The sequence below is a fragment of the Orbicella faveolata genome, unplaced genomic scaffold (assembly GCF_042242905.1).
Source record: "Orbicella faveolata isolate gen_17 unplaced genomic scaffold, um_ofav_v1 contig_13, whole genome shotgun sequence".
Classification (NCBI taxonomy): Eukaryota; Metazoa; Cnidaria; class Anthozoa; order Scleractinia; family Merulinidae; genus Orbicella; species Orbicella faveolata.
Window position 1 is genome coordinate 11,190,154 of NW_028301540.1, and position 26,354 is coordinate 11,216,507.

Here is a 26,354-nt window from a genome sequence, read left to right on the forward strand (position 1 = left end):
ATATACAAAACACGAACCCAGATCTATGGATCACCTCTGTTTACCTGATAAGGGGCTCAGTCCACGGACAGCCCATAATTTCCAAAGGCACTGGTTACCTACCGGTATAATACATGGATCGCGAACGTAAACAACATTGTAAATGTCAAGATCGATACTAACTTTATAGTCCGCTTCATAATATCTACTATTAGTATATATACCACACAAGTGAATAGTGCTTTTTGCGCGCTCTGATTGGTTAACTCGGAGGTGATTAGCGAGTACTATTCACCTCCGAGCAGCCGGCGCGAGAGATTTAAAAAATTCCGACCGCTTGTCACACATTAAAAAAGAAACGTTTTGGTCCGCTAATTATTCAGCTTGTGTGGTATATACTAAAACAATTATTCACCTCAGTGTCGGTGAAAGTGATGGATATTTACCTCCACTTCGGTAAATAATTGTTAATTCTCAAGCAGAAGTAGTTGAAAAAGTGCTAAAAAAAATACTAGACAACCGGTGAGTTAAAATTAACTGCTAGAAGTTTAACTGTGAGCAGGGACAGTCGGAGAGGAGAAAAATCTGCTCACCTTCTAAAAGCCTCCGTCTTTGATTGTATGAGTTTTCATCACAGTCCATGTTTAGTTTTTCCTTCTGATCGATTCCAGGCGAGTACTGGCCCGGCAGTGCTACTCTCTTTAGTCCTTTACACGAGGGTAGCACAAGAAAGACTGGACAAAGTCTCAGTTTATTATAACTGTTATTATGGGATGCTCTTGCCTCGGATTCCTTGGCTTGTAAACAAAGTTCAGTTTTGAACACATGTGCAGTGATGTAATGGTAAATAAAAGGGTTAGCTTTGCAATCATAGTTAAGAGAGGGGAATGGTTATGAAACCCGACAAATTTCTTTGCTGTATGTTTTTGTTCTCTTTTTTGGCCATGACCGTGCATGAAATACAATAGCTGTTTACTCCGTACTGAGGAACTAACCAATAGCAACGTTTTGGTTACGTACTTTATGCATAGTGTATGAGCGCAAAACAAAAGGTTGTGCACGGTTGTGGACCTGTCAACATAAATCGTGGCATCTTTTTGTTCTCTTTCTTGGCCTTGACCGTGCACGAAATACAATAGCTGTTTACTCCGTACTGAGGAACTAACCAATAGCAACGTTTTGGTTACGTACTTTATGCATAGTGTATGAGCGCAAAACAAAAGGTTGTGCACGGTTGTGGACCTGTCAACATAAATCGTGGCATCTTTTTGTTCTCTTTCTTGGCCTTGAGCGTGCACAAAATACAATAGCTGTTTTCTCCGTACTGAGGAACTAACCAATTACAACGTTTTGGTTACGTACTTTATACATAGTGTATGAGCGCAAAACAAAAGATTGTGCATGGTCGTGGACCTGTGAACATAAATCTTGGCATCTTTTTGTTCTCTTTCTTGGCCTTGACCGTGCACACAATACAATAGTTGTTTACTCCGTCCTGAGGAACTAACGAATAGAAACGTTTTGGTTACGTACTTCATGCATAGTGTATGGGTACAAAACAAACGATTTTGCATGGTCGTGGACCTTCCAACATAAATCTTGGCATCTTTGTTTGCTCAGCCTTTGATGTTTGCCGGGCTTCATAACCATTTCCCTCTCAAAACTATGTTGCAATGAAGTATTTATAGCTATTACATCGTAGTATCATTAAAAAAGAGATTAATGTCACTTGCAATTGAAAAGACTCTCTGCATTAGGCTCAGTTGCAGGATATTTCCTATCCAACATCGAGAATACGGAAATGGTCTATTGAAGATAAATAAAGATAGAAACAATTCTCGCCATATTTTTCGACCGTACCTCATGATCACAGTCTTCTTCAGGCCCCAGTTGTTCAAAGGCTGGATGACGCTATCCACCTGATAAATCTCTCTCCAGTGGACTAGTGTCAACATGACAGATCACGCTATCCACTGGATAGTGACTTACCCGGTGGATAGCGGTATCCACCCTTTGAATAACTGGGGCCAGGTAAATGAGCCCCGCGTCATTTGTATTCAGTCTTGTCACAACAAGTGGTTGAAAATGGCGTTGGCGTCTGATGTAAATGGCCTCCTCGGTTTGTCTTTTGATGTCCACGTCCCTCTTTTAAAGATGTTTACCTCCTCCCAGCCGATCCCGACCTTGAACTAATGTTCCCAGATTGCAGATATGCGAGGTTTTTAAGATTCTCCTGAGAAATTACCCTCCTTCTAGAATAACTAGCGACCAGACATTTCTGTTTCGCTCTTACCCATATATACTAGTAAACATTAATAGTTCTTAGTCTCCAGCCTCTTTTCCAATCTCGCACAAAAGTAGGTCTGCAAAGCGTACAGTGCCTGCCGGCTTGACAGTTGAGTATTGTCTGCGGGTTTTTAGAAGGAGCTATCCATGTGCCTACGTATAACCACTGTGTGGATGGCGATAGATTGTTCGCACATTCTCATCCCCCGAGATACGCCGTGGTCACTTACCTTCGTTGGGTCGTGAAGTAACAATTTTCCCGATTACGAAAGCGACGGTGAATAGGTGTCGGACGTAGTTCCCAATATCGCACGCGTCTGGCTCAAGACACGATTACAAGCCGTTATTCGGAAAAGGAGCCCACGCTACAGAACTCGAGACGGCTGCGGCAATCACCTGTCACTTGCAGGTTGCTCAGGGTCTGGGGATGAGTCTGATCAGTATATCCTGTTTTAGTGTAAGTCTACTCGCATTCTATTAAGAATGCCGTTCTCTTATTGGCTTCGCTACTCGCTATCTATTCTGTTGTACATAGTGAGCAGCCTAGCGGTGCATGTGTGCGGTTAACAAAATGGCGGCCGCTTCTTTGCGTTTTCAAAGCGTCTGATTTAGACAAAGTTTTGAGAAACCAGCAGATCTATACTAAACAATAGGCCATTTTACAAATGTGTGCTCAGTTACCTGGCCTTTGAATGCAAGCGAGGCTGGAGGTGACCTTGCTTTGATACAGACCTCTCTGCTTTTCTCATTCAAATGCCAACTAGTTAGCATGAGAACAACTTGATTTACACAACAAAGGTGGTGAGGTCTGTATCAAAACAAGGTCACCTTCAGCCTCGCTGCCATTCAAAGGCTAGGTCACTGAGCAAACAACTGTAAAATGGTCTATTAGATTATTCGTTCTTAATTTCTACGCGTGAAAGAAATCTCGAGCTCATAATCTAATCCTTAATTAAAAAAAAAACCAAACGAAAAGTGAACAGACGACTCAGGTTTAAAAGTTAAAACGAAATTGTAGATCCTTATTTAATTGATAAAACTATTTTTTACGGTAACACAAATTATTGTGATTATTTGTCAATGTAAAATAACCAAACTATAAAAACTACAAGGGTCTATGCTTTCGAAGGCTGTCAAGAGTTTCTTTAGGACTAGTGTTTATAAATTTTGTACAACTCTCGTTGTTAGGATAAAGATGTTGCAGATCAAATACGATTGTTCAACGTTGGCCATAGTCCTACAACGACAACGAGCCGTGTGACAATTTCAAAGGAGTAAGACAAAACGGCCACTCAACAACCACTGAGTGCTTTGATATACAATGGAATCCCGATTTTTCGAACCTCCAAGGGAAACGAAAATTGCCTTGAAATACCGGGTAGTTCGAGAAATCGAAGGTAAAGTTACAGTGTTCGACTGAACGAAGGGAAACGGGTTTTTGCTCGAGTTATCGGGAGGTTCGAACAATGGAGGGTTCGAGAAATCGAGATTCCACTGTAACGTAGCATAAGTAGAGCTCAACACCACTAAAAGACTACAATGATTGCAAAAACAATCATATCTCTCAGGCTTATCTTGTTCATCAGGTATACCCGTTTTCACAAACAACATAAACTTTTATAAAAATGTATTCTTGTAAGCTCCGGTTGCTTCCCAGAAGGGATACAACTGTGTCAAGGGAGGCGCGCCTTAACAAAATTAAGCCTAAACAAAAAGGACATCCCCGAAAAACTTAAGCTTATGAAGCTGGCGAAAACCGGCTGAGTAAGTGTTTGTACAGGTACGGCATTAAATTTAAGACTGTTTTCTTTTGTTTTCGCAAAAATATACCCACGAACAGTCTTTACCCAAATATCTAGTTTACCTTCGTATGGATTGGTTAAAAAAAATAATACACACATCTCCTTGATGTTAAGTGTCACTCTTGACTCAAGACTATGATTAACTGGAGTTGTTAACGTCTTAATACTAATCTGAAAACTGTCTTATTGAATTACTATGTAGATTGCTACCTAAGATACAAGTCAGCTTTCAAAGCTCTCTTTACAGTAAAACAGTCAACTACGCCGCCGTTTTTTAGGCTTGTCACGCAACGCTTGCCAGTGAAGACCATTTATCTGAGTGGTAACACAACGCTTCTCCTTGACAGCCCGCGTACAATGACTACGAAGTGGTTTACTTGATAAGGAACAAATTCTGAAAACTCACATTAAATTTATGCGTGTACTTTTTTTCCTTTTGAAATAATAGATTGTTCAATTATAAACAGTAAGTATGTTACTTGTGAATGACGCTTATTCTCAAACTGATGAATACATATCGAATTTCGTTTTCCAGCAACTGTCAATTGATGCACCAAGTGATCAATTCACGGGTATTATTTAAATAATTAAATGACAACAAGAACAGGGGAGGAAACGTAAGTGCCAGTTTCAGTAGGATAAGTTGTCTCCAGGAGTTGACAGAGACATAAGAAGTTGATTCGAGGTAGTCTGACACAAAAGTCACAGTGAAACATACCGAGTACTCGACGATGTTCGCTCGTTTTTTCTTGTTTTCTTTTCAATGTTTCTTTTTTAAATCTTTCTTCTTTCTCTTAAATTGGTCTACCAGAGTCGGAACTTTTCTTCGAGTACTTACGACGATTTACTGAACACAGCACTTGATCCCACCACAACTTGATAAAACGCAAATTTTCCTTTCACTGCTTATAAAATGGCTATAAACCCGTTGAAAGTTGCACTTGCAATTATTAAAACTCAATGTCAGAAATTCAGTTTGCCGATGGCAAATTGGTGAAACAACAAAAATAGACCGGCCTAATCTTTATTACTGTTCCAGCAACAAAAACAATTACAAACTAACTACATAATATGAACGTGAGCGTCACGTGGTGCATGATGGGAAGAACGAGATCACTGTTCCTTGTAAGCTCTTCTCAATAAGAACAAGAAGGAAATTATTCGAAATCCTACCATCAAAGCTAAAAGACAGTAAATGTCAAACAGTAGATTGTCCTGTAGAAACAACAACAAAAATAACAAAGTTAGGTTTGTTTTCGCAACTGTCAAACATAGCAGCAAGAGTACATAGAAAACTGGATGATGGCCCTTAATGGTTGACCGAGGGCTGGTGTCAATATCATGCAAACATGAAACTTGATTCCAGTGAAAGATGAAATGTTCACCACGACACCAGCGTGGGACAAAGAAAGTCCCAAGCGCGATTCAAACTCATAACCTCCTAGAAACCAGTTGGGCATTCTGACAAATGAGAAAATCCAAACAATTCAAACCAGAACTTCTAGTGAATGGAAAGCGAAAGAAACATTTTTCCAGCAAATAATACTTGCGCCTTTTTTCTCTGCTTTAGAGAAGTTCCAGATTCGAACGAGTGATGACGTAGCTTTACGTCATTACAGTGCACACTGCCCCTGATGGTTATCTTCAGAGTGACGTCATCACTATGGCTGTTCTTTTGGGAGAGGAGTGGAGACGAATTTACAGGTCTATCTCTAGGAAATCTCTGTCATTTTTACGGGCAACCAAATAGACCATTTTCGTATTCCCGTTATTGGACTGGAACTAGCTTGCAACTGAGGTTAATGCAGGGAGTCTTTTCAAATGCAAATGACATAAATCGCTTTTTATTGATATTCTTCCACCGCACGAGCTTCCACTGTAAGCTGGTTCCACTCCAATACCGAGAACACGAATACATGTATGGCCTTTCGAACAAAAGATACAAGTGTACAGGTTGCTTGTTTGTTGTTTTTCTTTTCTTCTTTCTCTCTCTCTTCCGTTCTGTCTCTCTTAGAAAACACAAACAATCAAACAGACAAAATCTGTGTACCCAGTGCTGTTTGTATATTTAATGGCATGGGCCCGAGGGCAATTAAGGATTAATTTCGCGCGTATTTTCATAGTTTTCACAAAATTGCCCGAGTCGCGAAGCGACGAGGGTAATTTGGAAAACTTTGAAAATACAAGTGAAATTTATCCTTAATTGCCCGAGGGCACTTGTGATTACTTGCTTATCGCATAAAGGGAAAAATTCTGTACAAAGGAAAACTCTCAAGGTCTCGCAGTCGCGTAAACAGGTTTGCCGGTTGTCATTAAAGAACAGGCTAGCAGTAGAACTGGGAAAGCATACTATGATAGTAGGAAAAACAGAGCAAGTTGAATTCACTGAAACAAATTTCTTTGCAAATAAAACTTAAAGCAATATAATTTTATTCACCTGTTTTGCGAAACTTGTAAAGGCGTGAAACTACTTCATCGATCGCTTAAAGTCGTAACCAAGTGTCCAAACGAGCTCTAATAACTTCTTGAATCCAAAACTCTCCTTTCCACCGCGAAAACTTAACGTACCAACAAAATAAATTTACGCTGCTTTTTTTTCACGCCGATGAGGTGACCTGTGATACTAATAAGGCGACCCGAAGCAAAATGAAGAAATTAACTTTCAGTTTAGCAGCCATGAAGTTCGGTAACTCTATGCTTCGTGCGACACCAGCCGACCCCTACTCAAACTTTTTTCAGGCAGCGAATCAATACATTTTTGATGGAAAAATCTCTTTGCTTTACCACCAAAAGGCTGCGCTTTGCTGCATGTTGATTTTCTTTCACGTTAAGATGACAGAACCGCGTTTAGATCAAACTCAGAAGCGATGCGTTTCTGAAATTCCTTTTTTCAAAATCCGTTTGAAGCGGGAAACCAACTTAGTGCTGGCGCGCTCAGCCAATCAGCATCAAGTAATCATGCCTTTTGATTACCAAAAGTGCCCTCGTGATTAAGAAAAAATCCCTGTCTCAGCCAATCAGGATTTAGTAATTTTGCCCCGTATGTGATAAAGATGATAAACACAGTCATCTGATGGTGACTTACCTCCTTAAAGCCAAGAAACTTGATGGCTGCATTTCCATTCGGTATGCACGGCAATCCATCTCCCACCCCCCCAGAGGAACCGTTCATGGTTGTCAACGGGGTAGTAGTCGCATTCAAGCCACATGCTACAGATAGAATGAGAAAATATTTAATTCACCAAATAGGACAAGTGTATTGGATATGTAAAACACGGCGTTGTGCGGAAAAAAAAAAAATGTATGTATATATATATATATATATATATATATATATATATATATATATATATAGTTCGCTGGCATACAAAGCTCTGCTTTCATGTCCAGTTTGAGCACTCTACTGGGATGAGTCGTTACTGTTGCAATTGCGTATGCTCACTAGCTCGCTAGTTTGAGCACTCTGGTAATGGCTTAGATACTACCACATGTGTAGTATTTGGGGCGGCTTTTTAAGCTTAGCCTCCATCCTAGTCTTCAGCACTGCACTGATGAGGCCCAGAAGGTCGAGACAGTACTGTCTGCAGTTAGTTATATATATATATATATATATATATATATATATATATATATATATATATATATATATATATAAAAACAAGGGCTATCGGAGTACTCCTTCATTCCCCTAGATGGGATGCTAGACTTCCATCACAGGGTCAGCAAAACGGGCGGGTGTTAGACTCCCATCTATCGACCTTTATCTGGCGAGACCGACGCAGGGAGTGCCCATCCCGGAGAGGTCTCACTAGCTACAGAAGACGCTGAAACCCAGACACAGTCCATCGTATGACAAATCGGACTGTATAAGCACATTTGGCAAAGTACAGTCTCTTAATAAGAACCAAACCGTGTATAACACTCATCCTTACGGGGAAAAAAAGGTGGTACATACATATCGGACCGTAGTCTTTCCACTGGTTGATAAGCAGAGCCTCAAAGCCATACATGAACCATGAAATATACTTGAGCCACACAAAATAAACAGGCACAGATCTGCAAGAAAAAAACAAGCATTTTTAAGAGAAAATTTATAACTGGTTTTCGTAGGGAGGAGAACGGTCGACGCTGAGCGAAACAATCTGGGCTGGACGAGCTGGAATGAGGTAGAGCAGGAAGCGAAAGACCTTAATGGATGGACGTTGTTGTGGAGTAGCCTTATGCTCCACTCACAGGAGCGAAGAGGATGACTGGAAGCTCTGACTGCATTTTTCTTTGTTCAGAACTGGTTCAAACAAGGCCGCAAACGGTAGCAGCAAAAACATTGTTTCGTTCATGCAAAACACCGGAACTCGGGAAGCTGAAATGAAGTCGTGTCCAGACTACTCTGAGCGCTCTCGTGTCCGCGTCTGAAGTCGCGTCATCTTTGCCAAATATGTATATCGAGGAATAATTCTATTACTAAAGACTTACACGGTCTTGAGAAAGAATCCTCCGAAAATCAAGAGAGGTAACATAAGTGGGGGACCAAGAGACGTGGCTGCAGTAATGGTTGGTGCAATCGTTGATACAATATAACCTGAAACATCAATCAATCAATTAGCCAATCAATCAATCAATCAATCAATCAATCAATCAATCAATAATAATAATAATTCAATCAATCAATCAATCAATCAATCACTCAATCAGTCAGTCCGTCCGTCCATCAGTCCGTCCGTCAGTCAGGCACTCAGTCCGTCCGTCGGTCTGTCAGGCAGGCAGGCAGGCACACAGACAGACAGACAGTCCGCCAGCCAGCCAGGTAGGCAGTCACCCTTGCTTTGGTTTTGAACTGTTATGCTTCAAAGCAGTTGGTTTAAACCTCCTTAACCAGATATAAAAGATATAACAACCAGAAATAATTGTGACTCGCTTGATAACATATATTTCCTTTCTTGTGTTTTTCACTCTAATCCACTCTACTCGCGGAGTGCGATCATTGTACAAAGCACTTACCAAATGACACAGCCACATTGGTAACCAGAACCATAATACCAACACTAACAACGAAACGCACAAAACTGTCATTCAGTCCTGTTGATAAAAAGGAGAGAGAAGATGGCTCATGATGGCACAATCAAAAACAAAAAATGGATGGCGGAACTCAAAGGGTAATTCATCAGCTGAGTATTTGGGATACTAAACATGCACAAGCACATAAATTGGAATACTTACGAATGATAGAGGCAGGCAAAATATACTTTGGCATTTAATCTCTCTTTTTTAATCACGATTTTTGCATTAAAGTGTACCCATAGGTGGATTCACGTAAACTGACTCAAAGAACCTTCACAGCCAAAGGTTACATTCATGCAAACCAATAAGTGCAGTCACTACTGGTAAGGAGTGAAACCTGTCTTTTTACAAGGTGATACTTACCGATCATCCAATACGATATGGCCATTAGCAGCAGAGGTGTGATGATAAAAATGGGAATCTACAACATTAAAAACAAAGCTGATATAAAAAAAGAGTGCATTCTATGCAATGCCCTGATTGTGTCATAGCCGGAACCACTGCGAGATAGACGGACCGATACCGACCAATGACTGATGACAAACTTTACACGAGTCTTTCAGCCAATACCATCATGGTTAAACTGACCAATCACGTTCAACGGACCAGACTTGTAACATCATCGACTGACAAACACTATTCACTTGACTCAGAAGATGACTTCCGCTCAGGTTGTCGAAACGTCAGTCACCAACAACAGTTCTTTTCAGAACTACCCTCACCCGATCACACTATACGAACTAAAGCCTTTAAAAGTTACATTTCAATAAACATTGGTCAACTCCTATCCTATAGCTTGTGTTACAACCGTCCTCCCTGAAAGAAGAAATCGGAAAGAGCGTGTCTCCTATTTATTCCTTCGGCGGGTGCGGCTGTTATTGAATACGCGCTACAATTCAGTCGTAACTTATGAAAGATTACAGGAGCATGATACATTTTCAAAATACAGGTACAGGCTTGATGACGGCCAGGGTATTCGTAGTGGTAGTTGTAGTTGTTTGTTTTGTTTCGTCATATGAATCGCTTAGATTCAAAGTCAGAGTAAAACCTTTACAGTCTTTATAGTCTCGGGAATAACATAATTATTACTTCAGTCATTTCAGTGCCAATAAAAACAGGAATTCTCTCACAAGCGTCTTCATTCAATTTGACCAGAATATCAAGTCAACAGCTGGAGTTTAACCCTTGTTTCCTCGCATATCATATTTGAGGATTCGGAACTCTGACCACAAAACAATTGACGTGCTACTTAAGTTTTTTCACGCTTACTCATTCTACTTCATATAATGGGTCAAACCTTGACAGAGCCAAATGAGAATGGCAGCATATTTTACCGTATGTGAAGTAATATTTAATCAATTTTTAAAGGCTGTTTCCCCTGCTTACTTCAGCCCAAAAAAGAACCTTTGTTTTGGACCCAATATGGCAACTGAAAGAGTTCAAGAGCTGTTAACTGTTTTGTAAAAGTCAAACAACATTGTAAGAATCCTACTTCTGATAACGTCTTTGCCAGGTAGTAAACGTCTGTCCTGTACATCCCATTTTTGTGTTCCCTCAAGAACACGGGAAGTTCTACTGGAAATACCTGCAAAGTGATAAGAGAAACGTTTAGCACCAACTGGGACACGCAGTATATTTAGGATAGTATAACAGAACCTATAATGACTTACCTAGCGTTATCTGAACAGGCTAGACTCAACATGGCGAGGTTACTTCTGGTTAAGCTTTATTTATAGAGCGACCGTTGCTGACGTCATAGATTAAACTTTATTTCTTATTAACAAACGAGTTTGCACAGAGAAGGCATCCTGCTAGATACAAGTCGACTAACATTTAGAGAGCCTGTAAAACTTTTGGCCAGGCCTATCTTTTGAACGTTTTGGCCTTTTGGGAGTAATATTCAAGGAGAAATTTGCTTTCAAGACTTTTTGGGTGGCAAAAGTACTGATTGAGCTCATACATACATTCTTCGCAAAATTTTGATTTGCTGCTAAAGAGGCTAAGACAGTAAACAAAGATTCTTCTTTGTTACACATGAACCTCCCAACTCAAATACGTTTTCCGATTGGAGGACAACGTGTCACGTGTCATGGATCAAAAACCCACTAACACCCTTGGGAAACAACTACTTGAACTGTCGACTTGCATGCGAACAGGTCCTGCACCTTGAAACCGCGGCAAATTTGTGTGTCAGCCGGCGTCAAGCAATAGGCCACTCACGATATAGTGAGGCCTAGAGGACACAAACAAGAGAACTGAATAAACATATATGCATGGTCATTCAATTTCCTTTGTTTGTGTCCTCTAGGCCTCGCTGCAAAGCTGAATTTTAATACATTGAAAGTGGTCTATTGAATATATATTTTTTTGCAATTTGTTCTAGTTTTGAGTTGGGAGGTATAACAAAACACTTAATGACTGGCCCCACGGGAAAAAGTGAGTTTTGTTTGAAGGTCTCGGGAAACAAAACTCACTGTTTTCGCTGGGGCCAGCCATTAAGTGCTCAATGTGTACAACGAAGCTGAGCTTTATTCTCATCCACACTCTAATACTTACAAAGATGACCCCTTGAAGGCTGGAAAATGAAGAGGATGTCACAAGAAAGAAATAAACACCAGATATGTTCTGGATGCCGTCCTGGTCGTAAGGTATTTGTAAGTAGATTAGTCCCGCAATCAATCCAGTGATCTATCATTTAAAAAATAATGATCAGCTTAACACTGTAGTCAATAGTGTTTCTTTTATGATTCTGAAAATAGATGTAGATGTACACAGGGGCGGATCAGCATTTTTCTTCTTGGGAGTGTTTTACTTTAACGCCAATAAACCACATTTGGTTTTTTTTGGCAGAATACCAGTTATATTAGAAAGCCGTATGTCATCTCATGTCACGCGGGGGAGGGGGGGGGGGGGAAGGGGGTGTGAGGGGTGCACACCCCCTGCACCCTCCCCTAGATCCGCCCATGCACACATGTACAAAACATTTTCACAATGTGAACATCACTTTAGATATCACAAATTTTGGGGTCCCTTACATCTGGTCACTCTACATGTACGCAGTGTTAGAACTGTTCAGCCGACAGAGTTATAAATTGTGTGATTCATGCGACTGCTGTGCACAGCGTATTTGGCTGCTATTATCCAAACAATCATTGCATGCAAATTAATTTTTGCGACAATCAGCTGAAAGCACACATAACAATTTTTCCTGCAATTTGCACTTTTCATACACTACATCCACAGTCTTAAAAGTTGAAGTAGAGTTACCAAAAGTAGTTTGTTTCTCAAATAATATGTAAGCGTTTTCTTTTTTATTCAAAAGTGACCCAATACGATGATAGAGACTGTTTAGCTAGCTTGCTTCAAAACTCACAATGGCCTGAAAAATCCTTATCCTGAAGATGATGACGTCTCTATTGTTAGTGATCCACGATCGCCACAGCACTGCACCAAGCTGCCGACACCATGATGCCTTGTACCTACATGTAAAAATATAGCACTATTTGCCTTGGAGCTCAAGATACCCAGTGTATTAAACAAATTGGCCAAACATTATTTAAACATTATCTCAACTGCAGAGATCAACTTCAGGACTGTGGCTGATAGCTCAGCCTTAATCTCTTCTCCATAGTCTATATTTAAACTATCTCCAGGTTAGCTTTCAACATGCCCTGTGATTGGTCAATTTACTGGACCATATTCTAGTGTGCATGGCCTGCATAGCAGGTGTAAAATGGATTAGTATCACCACCCCTGCATGTACCCCTTCTCCGTCTACCCCTGCAATGCTCGCCAAAATGTTTCGTCACTTATCACAAGTTGATGATGTTTGATGTTCATGCATGGTAAATATCATGCAAAAGTATTCACTTTCAATATTGCCCGGTTAGTTTACAACATGCACTGTGGTCAATTTAGTGGGCCATATTTTAGTGTGCGTGGCCTGCATAGCAACTGTAAAATGGGTTACTATCACCACCTCTACTCCTTCTTCTTCTCGTTCTGTAGACAAACACCTGTCCCAGACACGGAAGTCGTCAGACACACAGCAAAGATATACACCTCAATAGATATCTTATATTACTACTAACATGTAGCCTCATCTAAATGGTCTTTGCTGTAAGATACAGATCACTGCTCTTCCCCTTTGATTTCTACCCAAAATCGAAGGGAGAAAAAAATCTTGGGGGGTTTAATGGAAAAATCTTCAGTTAGTAAGAGGTATGTGTGCACATGAACCATGTATGTGTATAGGGGATGATGATTTTTGTTTGACACCCAGGAAGGCATCCCACATCACAGGGACAACAATAGTGGAAAAACTAAGCGCATAAATCATCAATTAATTAACCCTAAAACCACAGATCAGTTTCTTACGGTGAACGTCTTTTAAAGTAAACATCTGCTTTGAAGGAATCCTGAAATGAAAAGAAAATACCAATGTTAAACTCAATGAGGTTAAGGTTTGATTCATAGATGTGCATCAAATTGTAAACATGACAATAGAACCAAAATAAGAATGTACAGCTGTAAAGATAGGCCCGTTATGGGGAGGTAGGGGTGTAAAATGAAACCTGTCATTTTTTGGGGACTGCAAAATTTTTGTCATTAAAAAAGTATGTACCACAATCAAAATATATCAATAAAACAGAAACAGAGACCTGAACCGTGCACGGTACTGATCACATTTTGTGACCTTTTACAAAAAAGAAATTGGGTTATGTAATTGCACTATTCATCCGTCGTTGATTAACTGGCCATGATGTCGAGAGGTTATTTTAGCAGATGGGGAGTGTTTTAGTGGTTGCTGCCATTGTGGAGATATGGCCACCGTAGAGAGGTTAAAATTAGAGTAAATGTATGGACTGTCCACCAGGACATAAAAAGTGGCCGTTGTAGAGCTCTAGGCGGCCATCAGTGGGGGTCCCAGTGTATTCATTGGTACACATTATATGCACATTTAGAAAACAGTCCTAAGAAAACATGCACACTGATTGGTTAAAAATTGTGTTTCTACGACTCAATAGAAACACAAAACTAGCAGGAGCTGTTGACGTAATGATGGTGTAAGCAAAGAGAATTTACATTTTGATAATCAAAGTTAACAAGTTGTTTTCCTTTTTTCGTCGCAGTGTTTTCTAAAAGAAACAGAAGACATGTTCTCTATGTTTCTATCGCGTTATAGAAACACTCGTGAAAGTTTGGGAGAGTATGAGTAGCCAAAGGTGGTGAAATATACAAATTATGTACACCTGTAGCTACATTTTTAAGTCCTTTTTTTTCTGTTTTCTCTTTTTTTTTTTTCGTATTTTATTAGATACCTTACTGCTTGTCAATTGAATTAAAATGACTTGTAAGGCACCCAGCTGTATCACATAGCCACCCCCATTAAAAGTAAAGCTTTTCCCAACCTGTCTGTTGTATCCAGTTTCTTCTTTGGCTTCTTCTGCTGCTCGTTCACTGTACACATCACAGATTTCCTATACATAGCAAACATAGTTTTAAAAAAGTTAATTTTAATGACAACAATGACAATCTGTAATGAAAATTTGGATTGCCTACCTGCCTGATCAATTTTTTTAATCGATTGACTGACTAACTGACTGACTGATCAATTCTTTGATGGATTGACTGACTAACCGAGCGATCAATTCTTTGATTGATTGACTGACTGTCTGACTGATCAATTCTTCAATCAATTGACTGACTAACTGACTGATCAATTCTTTGATTGATTGACTGACTGACTGACTGATCAATTCTTTGATCAATTGACTGACTAACCGACTGATCAATTCTTTGATTGATTGACCGACTAACTGACTGATCAATTCTTTGATCAATTGACTGACTGACTGACTGATCATTTTCACTGCATTGTGTTCTTATTATATTATAAGTAACACTTAATAACTCTCTCACTCTCAGTTAGCCATGGCACCCTCAAAAATACTTTGGGATAACCTGCGATGGACTAGAAAAACCCAGCTAGAGTGGAACAGCTGTACCACTAGTTATAAAATGCTAACCGAGACTATTACATTTTATAGTGTGGGACAGTTGGCCTGAGTGACTATAACTTGTGATAAGTGGACAGAGTTATAATCTGCCTAGTAGCTCAGCTCCATGTACCTTAACTCTGTCCTTGCAGTTTTCCTCATCTCCAGGTACAATGGCCAACGTGTGAACAAAATAATCTGCAGGGTTAAAGTTCATGGGGCAAGGATACCCAAGGCTGCAACATAAAGTTAAAATAACAAACTTGAGGTACACTGTACATGTGGATGCCCACTTTGTAGCAAAATGAAAATTATGGCTGAATGGTCATATGGTTGAATGCTATAGATTATTACTGGCTTGAGGCAATCCCATAACAAAATTTTGGACAGACTTGCTACTTTATTTCAAATCTGGGCTGGCTAAAAGCCTCCAAGCCAAGAGAGATGATACCTGCATTTTAAAGGTGAGGTTGTCATCTTAATTGACCAATATGCAAATTATTGCTAACACTAAACAGTATAATTGCAATGCATAAATTTTCATCCAGCATGCATGCAACATTAAGCAATATTTGCAACTTGAGGCCCATGGCTCAGCTTGGTGCCTGCAGCCCAATCATGATGATCACAGCCTGCATGTTTTCACAAAACCAGTTATTTCAATAAGAAAAAGAAAAAGGTGTAATAGACGGTACCTCCTAAAGTATGATAAGGCTTCAGCTGTTGAGCCCATGTATGCTGTCCTCCCTTCAGCCAACAGTAAAATACTGAAAAACAAGTCAGGATGAAATCCAATGAATGTCAACTTTAAACACCATTTTGTGCTTACAGTGTGCAGTGTTAATAACTACAAGCAATCTACATGCAATCTTTCTACTTCAAGTACTAAGCATTTCCCTATGTTGAGAGTTAGATGGTACATAATTCTAATCAAGACAACTGATGGAGGTTTCATTTTGTAGACTTTACCTGTCAAACATGGCATAAACTTCAGACGAAGGCTGATGTATAGTGCACATGATGGTTCGACCACTGGCTGCAAGACGCTGAAGGGAAGATATCAAACTCTGAGCCATGAATGCATCAAGACCAGATGTCGGTTCGTCAGCAAACAGTAATGGAGGATTGGTTAGTACCTGGAAGTTTGAAGAAGTCAGCGATTTAATCAATGCATTTTTATAAATGTGAACCTGCTTTGAAGATAAAGTCAAAAATCCTGTAAGGGGATGCCCTTGGGGAAAAAAATAAATAAAAGAGTCTGTTTAGGACAGGTGTTGGTCCACCCTTTAAGTTCCTTGTCTTCTCGTGGAGAACAGGGCTGGAAATTGCATGCTCCTCTTAGCGACTCTGTCCGCTAACTTCAGTCCCTTCCCTGCTCAAGAGTTCAAATCCATCATCCTCTATGTTCTCTCTCCATTGCGCTTCCCCTTGTTTCACTGGGTCTTACTAGCTGTTGTGTTTCACTCCCTTCAGGTGCCCATGTCCCTATTGGGAGGCCACTGTTATCCATACATTGCACATGCATTATCCATGTCCACCTCCGTCACCATACTTGCATGTTCATTGGTGGTCTGGGCATAATAATTATTAGCTCCCCTGCACTTCACCTCTCACCTCTTCACCTCCTGTACCTCGGTCTGTCTCATTTGACTTATGCTGAAAGGTATTAAGTCTTACATGCCGGATCATCCTTTCACCCTTTTTGGAGGTTATGGGAAGTTACTGAACAACTGTATACATGTACATTGTCATGTTCGTACATGTACTGAGACTTCAAAGACCAATGCCTGTTTTCAAGAGATGTCTGTATGCAGGAGATCCCCTATGTGGCAGAGGTTTGACTGTATTAGATAAACTTCACAGTTAGCATACATAAAATTAATTACCTCTGAAGCAAATGCTAATCGTTTCTTTTCTCCACCAGAAATTCCTCGCAGTCTACCTGGTATACCAATGACTGTGTCGGCACACTTCTTTAATCCAAGCTAATTAATGAAAAAAAAAAATTAAGCCAAATAAATCTTTCTGAAATTCTCAGGGGATATTTTTTTTGATACAGTACAATATGTTTACAATCAAGTAGAAACATCTCAACATGTACAATGAGAGACACAATAACATTCAAGATACTTCAAACGTCTGACTGCACTTTTACAAGGTTCTCACTCTTTAAGGCTTTTAAAATTCCATGATTTTCAATGACCTTTCGGAGTTTTCCATGACCAAAGTTAAGCAGTTTTTCTCACAGCAGTATCAAAACAATCACTTATTTAATGTATTTTCCAGCATTATAATGCATAAAAAGTTTGCTTGTGTCTATTTCTACTGAATTTAAAGCCAGTTTCTGACTTGTCTGTTATTTTTTTAATTTTTAAAATATCTTTTTTGCCACGCTCATTGCTTTTCCATGACTTTCCATGACCTAGACTTTTAAGAGTAAAATTCCACGACTATCCAGGCCTAGAAATTGAAATAACAATTTCCTTGACTTTCCAGGCCCGGAAATTGAAATAACAAATTCCATGACTTTCCAGGTTTTCCATGACCTGTGTGAACCCTGTTTTATGATGTAGAAATTATAATGCAATGTGATCAGTTTAGTGAGGAAGATGTGCTCAGATAAAATAGCAAGAAACAGAATAAGGGCAGGGCCACTTGTTGACAAGAAACACAGTTGTCAAAGGCAGTGGAATGTTATTAGAATGGGTGTGACACTTTCTGGAGGTAGGGAGTAATAATTCAATTTGTTACAGTTGCAAAATATACAACGTAGAGCAGAGAGATCCCAATAAAGTCCATCTCTATGGATCTGGCTGTTGACCATTAAATTTGTTATACATGTATCTGGTCAATTGTCAAATATAAAAGGTACAGAAGGTGGGACTGAAAAGCTAAACACTACTCTGTATTATCAATCACAAAACCATCATGAAGTGTACAACTACAATTACATTTATAAGCCTATATAAACACAAGTGTAACAAATAGACTATAACATTATTTTATCCAATTTATGAATTAAAAGAATATTACATGTTAATACATGCACTGCCAGCTTCAGGTGTAATCACTTCTAAAAATATATTAATTACTATTATTAATTAGTATCTAATTCTACAAGTATACTAATGCAAATGCTGCAATCTGATTGGCTGAGCCACTTGTATACTATCAGCCATAATAGTTCACCACTAAATTTTCTCCGATTCTTATTGGTTTGAATTGATCCTGTGATGCGATAGTGTTCATCCGCGGAGAGACACTATCAGCCCATAGTGCCCGTATGACGAAAATTACGAAAATGGATAGTACTTGTCCGTGAAAATATTTCTGTTAACAAGCGGGCTTACAGAAAGTAAAGAATTGAAATTGTATTAAAAGGGTTTTTGTTTGTTTTCTTTTTCAAATTTTACATTTGCCTTGAAATCACGGCTTTCATCTAAAAAAGTTGAATAAAAATATGATTTTGGAACTGGCACGTGGAAGAAAATTTAGTGGTGAGCAATAAAGAGAATAGGTCTGATGGTTGCCCCTTGGAAATTTGATGTTCTTAAAACTAGCATATTTGCCCTCGAAGCTTTGCTTTTCGGGCAAATATTTGTTTTAAGAACATCAAATTTCTGCGGGGCAACTACCAGCGGATAGTTCCTTGACAGAAACACTCTATTGTTTAATTAGAATGCAGTAACTGTCGGTCGTCCATGAAATGTGATGTTTTTATTGTTTTTCCGAAGTTTTGGAAGAGAATTTAGATGTAAATGGATAATTAACTTCCTGAGAAGACTAAAAGGACATAAATTGATTCTTGACTTAAAAAAAACTTGAAATTATTGAAAACTGGTGCACACACATGAACAACTGCAAATTTACCAAGGACAATTCAATACGTACGATTTTGTTAAAGCGTAAAGTTCAATAATGCGTCAAAAAATATTTGGAAACCATTATTTGCATTAATTTAAGTTAGAATTCTACTAAAACAATTACATTATTTGCTCTTGATTTCTATGAGGCAATAGTTGATTTGACCTTCAGCCTCATCAACTATCATCTCATAGCAATCTCAAGCTCATAATCTAATTGATAATTATAATAATTGCATTCCTACCTCCAATATGACCTCCTCAATTCGTTCATTTCGCCTCTCCTTAGGAGTGTGTTTATCCATACGAAGAGCAGCCTACAAAAAAAGAAAAAAATTGCAAAATTTATTGTAACACACAGTTCATTGCAAGATTTGACTGCTGTGGCGGATCTGGGGGGAGGAGGTGGTGGGGGCCCCAGGGGGCCCCTTACTTTGGGTAAAAAAAAATTGCAGAAGGAAGAAAGCTGGCAGGGCAAGCAATAATACATGTACCAGTTCCCCCTCACTTAGCTCAAGTCTGGCTCCACCACTGGACTTTGCCTTCCAACATGAAATCTATACCACAGTGGTAATCAAAAGCTCAGTTTAATTATTAGTTTGATCTCCATCCAGCGATCTACTAGTGAATTTGGACAGTTCTGTCAGGGTGTGTTTAAAACACGAAATGACAAAATGTCACTACAGTTAGCCTAAATAGCACTCAGGTTAACCTTAATATCCCTGAATTGAAGGTGATTAGCTCTCAAAAATGATATGCATTGGGTCAACCGTATCCCACATTGTTAAGTGCCATTTTGCCATTTTTGTGTTTTGAACATGCCTGTTCTGATGCGCTGAATAATCTTTTACATAAATTTCATAAATTCCCAATTCAACTTCTGTACATACATTACATTTTGAAATAACTAATATATTATTATATCAAATAACAACAATAATCAGAAAAATTGCTGCCGAGTTGATTTGGTTGTTACATGTACTTCTCTGGCTCCCAACTGGAACCATTAAAGAATGAATATCACTATTTAGAATTTTCATGTTGACTATGCACTATATATAGAGGGTTTACAGGGTTCACTAGATACCTCTATAACTATTGCTATCAAAGGAGGGAAATACCTGAAACGTCAGATGCTCCCGAACTGTCAGTGATCCAATGAACAAGTCTTCTTGTTGGATATATGCTGACAATGCATTGATGTCAATGCCAGTGGGTTGCCCATTCACTGCCACTGTTCCAGTCACTTGCACCTGGGCAATGTTACGATGTGCTAACACATTCATAAGCGTAGATTTACCTGCTCCACTGCACCAAAAAGAAAAAAAACATTACTCAGCACCTGCTCCTGACCGTTGCCTCATCCTATTTCAGGTGAGGTAAAGTCTGTTTGAGCCTGGTGGCCTACGAGGCCCGAGTACATGGCTCTGTTTACTATAGCATAAAGTAACTAGGGTCCCACCTGGATGGGATGCTAGTCCATCACAGGGTTACCCCCAGCATTCAAAATTTACTGGTACCCATTTAATATATAATTAATGTGACCTGGGTGGAGAGAGGCACAGTGGGAATAGATATCTCTCCAGCCTCAATAAAATTCATTGTTGTTGTTTAATAATATTTACGAAATTAATGGATTATACTAAGCTTAGGAATTATTCCAAAGGACATACAGATATTGATAATTATTTATTTTGTAACAGTATATTTTGTACCTTGACCCCATGACAGCCAACAATGATCCAGCCTCAATTTTTCCACTAACTGATAAAGGTAAAATAAAAAATAATTATATGTTTCAGCCAAACTACTAGCAAAAAAAGCTCATTATTATTTTCAAGCCTTAATTTATACCTAGATTTTTCTTATCCTTCAAAAATATCATTCACACAAAGGTTCTCAAATCACTACATCCTGTGACCAAGAAGGTAAAATGGACTGAACTGGAAGTTTGAAATTGCAGTGAACTTTCAATTAACGGATAATATTATTGCATTTTCCAGCAAAGGCAATCTGCCAATTTGTTGCCGATCATTAAAATAATACATCAAGATTAAGGTCATGACTGACTGAAAACCAGCTGCTAACTTGGTCAAATGCCGGAATACATGTATGACCAAAGTGGGTCATAATTAAATATAGTAAATTATTCACACTTGTCAGTTACTGTATGCTTTTGAAATCAAGGCCAAACATAATTATTTGACACAACCCAAGATCTAAAATTAAAATCCCTCTGTACCTCTGTTGCTTAACTGTTGCTATGAATTAAGTTATACTCATTTTATAACACACTGTGCAATATCTGACATGGATTTATATTGCAAATTTGCTGATTGCTCATTAAGCCTACTTGAGTTATTACAAGTGTGAATAATCAAAGCTCACCATAGACATCATCCAATATTTATAATATATAGATTTAGCCAAGCCTAAAAGCAGAGCTCCTGGGCCGGGCTGGGCTGGGTTGTTCAAAGCCTGATTACGTTAAGATAACCCAGGTAAAGCGAAAACTTTGAAATGAATTTTGTAACTTTACAGTGAGGTTTTCTGTATATTGTTTGGCCTTCTGTTTTGAGTTTGAATAATCTCAAAATACACAAAACAAAAGCAGTGAAAAACATTTGTATAGAAGAACTATTTACACTTCTGTTAGCTTTAATCCTGGGTTAGCGTTAATTCACTTCCGAACAACCCAGCCCCGTTTATAACAAGTTAATCTGACATGAGCCTGCAATCCAATAGAAAACCAGCACTTGGTCAGCAGTCAACTTTAAAAAAACAAGTGACCACAAAACTTGAACCTGCAAAATGGTCAGGTGATACTCGTCAGCAGATGCCTTGTTTTGACAGGTGTCAATTGACTATAACATGGATGTCCAACATCAAAGAAAGAGGCTATAAATCAAGGCTGTTTGTTTCTGGAGTATGGAGTATGGAGTATGGCCGCCATCTTGCGTGACTCTGTCGTCATCGTCGTGGTGCGCACACGCCCACAAGCAATACAGCTAGCCATAATAACTATCAAAAAATCAATTCATGGGTTTCCTTTTCTTTCCTATATGGGTATGGGGATCCGCTTGGCAGTCCCTTGGGCCGCCGGAGCTCCCCTATTCTCAGATGTTACCGGTACATTGAGCGCTTCACTCCATTATCTGCTTATTACGTAATTATCGTAGCAAACTAAAGTAACGCGCAGTCATCATGTAACTACACGCTAAACTAGAGCAAGACATGCAGACTAGCCACAAGTCTTCCGTTATCCTTCGCTTATTAATCTCCCTCGAGTACAGCGAGAGTGCAATCGGAGAAACCAAAAAGCCGGGGAAAAAATATATATTGGATTAAGACATGGCAATTCGATTGTTGAATGGCAGAAAACAAATGGACGTTGATTGGATGCACGCAACGCGTTGAAAACCTCTTAGACGAACAGATATAAGCTAGTGTTAAGTACCATAAAATTAATAAACCTGCGACCGATTTCAATTTGAAAAATTAAACACAGTGTAAGGATAAAGTTAAGTTTAGACTAGCTGTTACGAACTTTCATTACATGAAATTCAGGTCAACTTTTAGAGGATCGGAGTGAAAATAACAATTATATAATAGAACTTAGCTTGCATTACCATCAAATAAGATCTGCTTGATTTTCGGTTCGTCATCTTTTTCACCACAGCACAATCGCCGGCAGATCGAAGCTCTGGCCTGAGGCACGAAAACATTGATGTTCTTCCACGAAAGAGTGACCTTCTCTCTCAAGTCCCCCACGCTTGTCACGTTGGCAATCACATTTGTGGCGGGATCTTCGTATTTCGTGCTAAAAACCAGGCTGTTTCCACCACCAGTATCTCCTGGAGTAACTGAAATCGTATCGAGGCTCTCCTGGGTTTCTTCATGGTTTATCAGCGTTGGACTGCCGGCCTCCTCCATCTTCTTAGCTTCAAGCTCCGCGTCGTTGCTCTGGTTCGCTGCACAAGATATTTTATTTGAATAAAGACGGGAGGTGTCACGCATAGAGGCAAGAGCACAAACATTAGATTAGGTTAAACATTAACTTGACGTGATCTGATCCAATAAACGTTTACACGACAGGTGCAGGTGCATATTGAAAGCTTTTGCCGCACAAAAACGAGCGCAAATCATGAAAACATTTCCCTGCATTACATAACCCTTTCCAAACCTTATCTTCGTACTCGAAACCAGAATTTTTAGCACAAAAAGCTTCAAAGAAGAACGAAAGACACATGCAACCCTTATCTGTCCATATGGTAACTGAAAACGAATCAAAGCCCCTGCTCCCACTTCAGGCTTCTTAGTTTATAAGCTTATATTGTTTGTCGCCTGTTCAAATTAAGCCCAGGTGTTTAGTGATCGATATTGCTTTGAGGTTGCAACGACATACAAAAGAAATTTCGGCCCTTTGCGTTTTACGGCTTATTGTAAGTAACTTGATAAGCTTAAATTCCACAATCCTTACCGGAGCCATTTTTTTCAGGCGCATCGTTTACGTCAACAATTGTCCACATCTCTACGCCAGGATTGTCGGCCATGTTTGAAGATTGGAGATAATGAATGAAGCTCTCAATTAAATTTGCATACTGTCCGAACAGGTATAGTTAGGGTGTTTTCCATGAGGTTTTCTAACACCTGCAATTTAGAAAGATTTGCGTAGAAACTAACCAGAAACAATGCAAGCAACCCGCAGCTCCAGGATTCAAATAGCGTTGCTAATTCAGCTAATTTCAGTGACACGCTTTCCGCACGGACGGTTATGCAGAGTGGAGGTTGTGCGGGGGGTGGGGAACGCGGGGCAGCTGGGGTATAGGGCACCATCTTGAGCGGTGGGTCGGGGGAAGCGAGGGAGCAGGGGTATGGGGTATCTTATTGGGCTGTGACCTGCCATACTTTTCAGGCGTTAAGCTGTGTTATTGTCTGCTCTGATCATGACTACCAAGAGATGATCAAGGTAAGTAATTCGATCTTCTGTTGTAACTACCCATTTCCGTGTTCACCATCCCTCAGCCTCTTCGCCCCTCCCAGCCCCCCCCTGACATAATTATTCAGTTTATTACGCAGCAAAAAATTACAGTTTCCAAGCTCAGGCTTCAGCCATGCAACTACTAATTTCAACCAATCATATTGCTGTAACGACCGGCAATTATCCCGAATGACCTGCACTGTCAGTAAGGTTACTTTTATTAAGAGATAACTTCATTGATCTCCCCTGTCAATTTCTGTTTCTTTGAAGTTGTTCGTTTGCTTCTTTTGCTTTGTTTCTCTGCTTTTAGAACCCTTTGGCCTTCCTTCTTTTGCAGTTGAACGAGCCTTAGCTAATCGTATTTGTTGCGGCGTGTCATAAAAAAATTTAAGAGGCATTTCAACAATTCAATTTAAATATACTAAACTTACAATAGAAGCCGAGTATATATGTGAACATGTTGGAACATGCATGAACCGAGGATTTTAGTATCATTTGGCGTGTTTAGCTTGCGATGCCGCTGGCAGGCGAAGAAATAATGAAAACAAAATAAGATGGAAAAACATTGGGCTGTTGTGTTGGTGTTTTCGATCTACATGTGTCTCAGGCATGAAATTTTTCAAAATCAAAGCATTCAACGACAATGAATTTGCGTCACTAATATGGCTCTTCTTTGTGTTTGAACTGCGTTGGCACTGTATCATTTAATTTGGGCGAGTTTTGAAAGCGTTACGCGGCAGCGCCAAGATTGGTGTCCTTTAGCCGGGTTCGCTAAAACAAGAGTAGAAACACTAAAAAGTAAAAGTAAAGATTTAAGTAAAACAAAGATTTAAGTCTTCATGTTGTTATCAGATCAGAGCTCAGTGGTTAGAGCGCACGCGCGCAGAGATATATTCGAGCCGCCAAGTTGTCTCTATGACGTAAACTTTTCTACTTTGCTCTGCGAAATGAAATGGGCTTCGCTTTGTCGTGTTTATCACAAGAAAAATGTTCTTACAAAAACATGAAACCGTATTGGATCTCTGAAATTATAATCGTAACTTTGTTTAAAATTATGCCTGCATCAGGAAATGCCCACAGGGAAGGTGAGTCAACTAGCCAAATGGCTTCCTTGTTTTTCTTTGTCGTGTTTCAATCGCGCATGCTCTTTTAGAGAGGATCAAAGTGCGCGCTAAAATTAGGCAGTCGCGTTTTATCATTTTAGACCACTGTTTCTTGGTCAAACTCGCCAAAATAATGTATTATGATGTTGCGTAGCCAATACTATGTTAACTTTGATTTAAGTAGTTATGAAACTAGTCGATCGAAAGTGTTTCTTTGCTGGCCGCCCATAGACCTTCAGTCAAGTTGTTTGGATTATTGTTGCCATGGTACCTTAACACACGCTATTATATGGTTCTAGAGCGTGCGAAGCCAAGACTAAAACATTTGACAAGCGAGGCTGTTTCGCACGCCCTACAAGAAGTAAAAAAATACATCTAGTACCAAGCAGACTAAGGTACCGCGTTGAAATTAAAAATTATTTCAGATAGCTTCAGTTTAAAACGCTGAGGGAAAAATAATCAAATAAGAAAATCGGGACTCAAACTTGGATTAACGTCTAATCTTGGCTCAGCTAAGTTTGGTGCGTTGATAAAACCTGCGTGACGGCCAAGCAACACGAAGCTAATTAACGTTGATCCTGGTCAGGCATTAACCCTCACTTTTATTTCCGATTTGATTTGATTTGATTTTGATAAGTTGAAGTCAATGTGATACCCCTAGTGTGTTTTACAGCCTCTCTATTTTTCGGCGCATGCCAAAGAAAAAGCGAGCAAAGCGAGCGCGAAGCACGAGAGGGTAGAGGGGCCGAAAAGGTGAGCGAAGCGGGCCAAACGAAGATCTCGGTCCACACGCCCTGCCCTGTTATGTCTCCCGTTTTGCGCTGACGTACAGTTCTCTCGCAATTCTCTCCACGCATTCAACGATCGAATAATATACGAGAAAATAGAGGGCTGTGAACATCTTTGATACCCTAAGCTGTCTTACCCTATTCCGCTACCGGGGACCTGCGACCGGGAATTAGATTGGAGAAAATCCTGATTTAAGAGACTCTTTCAAGGGGCAAATCATTTCGATCCCCTGGAGTCCATTTGGATTAACAATAAAGTGTAACGAGTTTTGATTTCTTTCTTGCAACTTACAGGTTGTTTTAATTTCTTTCTTGCAACTTACAGGTTGTGCTTCCTTATGTACATAGCAAGTTGCACTTCTTTTCTTGTTTTACGTATCTCAGGACTACACGTCATTGAAGACACAAAGGGCTCATTCCCCCCCTGGGATTATCATTTCCAGAAATGTCAGCCCCCGTCCACACTACGCCGCCGCAGGGCCGTAGCCAGAAACA

General features: G+C 39.6%; 1 protein-coding gene across 1 annotated transcript; it reads right to left on the reverse strand.

The window, feature by feature from the left end:
- Positions 1-3,258: 3,258 nt before the first annotated feature.
- Positions 3,259-23,736, reverse strand: LOC110062680 (protein white-like). The gene is made up of 20 exons (XM_089284643.1): positions 23,468-23,736; positions 22,617-22,958; positions 20,703-20,751; positions 20,109-20,295; positions 19,233-19,304; positions 17,011-17,109; positions 16,094-16,260; positions 15,820-15,891; positions 15,258-15,360; positions 14,537-14,605; positions 13,503-13,543; positions 12,499-12,604; positions 11,682-11,813; positions 10,618-10,710; positions 9,489-9,546; positions 9,066-9,143; positions 8,541-8,646; positions 8,023-8,123; positions 7,153-7,277; positions 3,259-5,282 (listed from the first exon to the last, which is right to left on the reverse strand). Exons 1-20 carry the CDS (start codon positions 23,538-23,540, stop codon positions 5,181-5,183), a joined length of 2,175 nt encoding a protein of 724 aa, XP_089140769.1. The 5' UTR covers positions 23,541-23,736; the 3' UTR covers positions 3,259-5,180.
- Between the last annotated feature and the right edge of the window lie 2,618 nt (positions 23,737-26,354).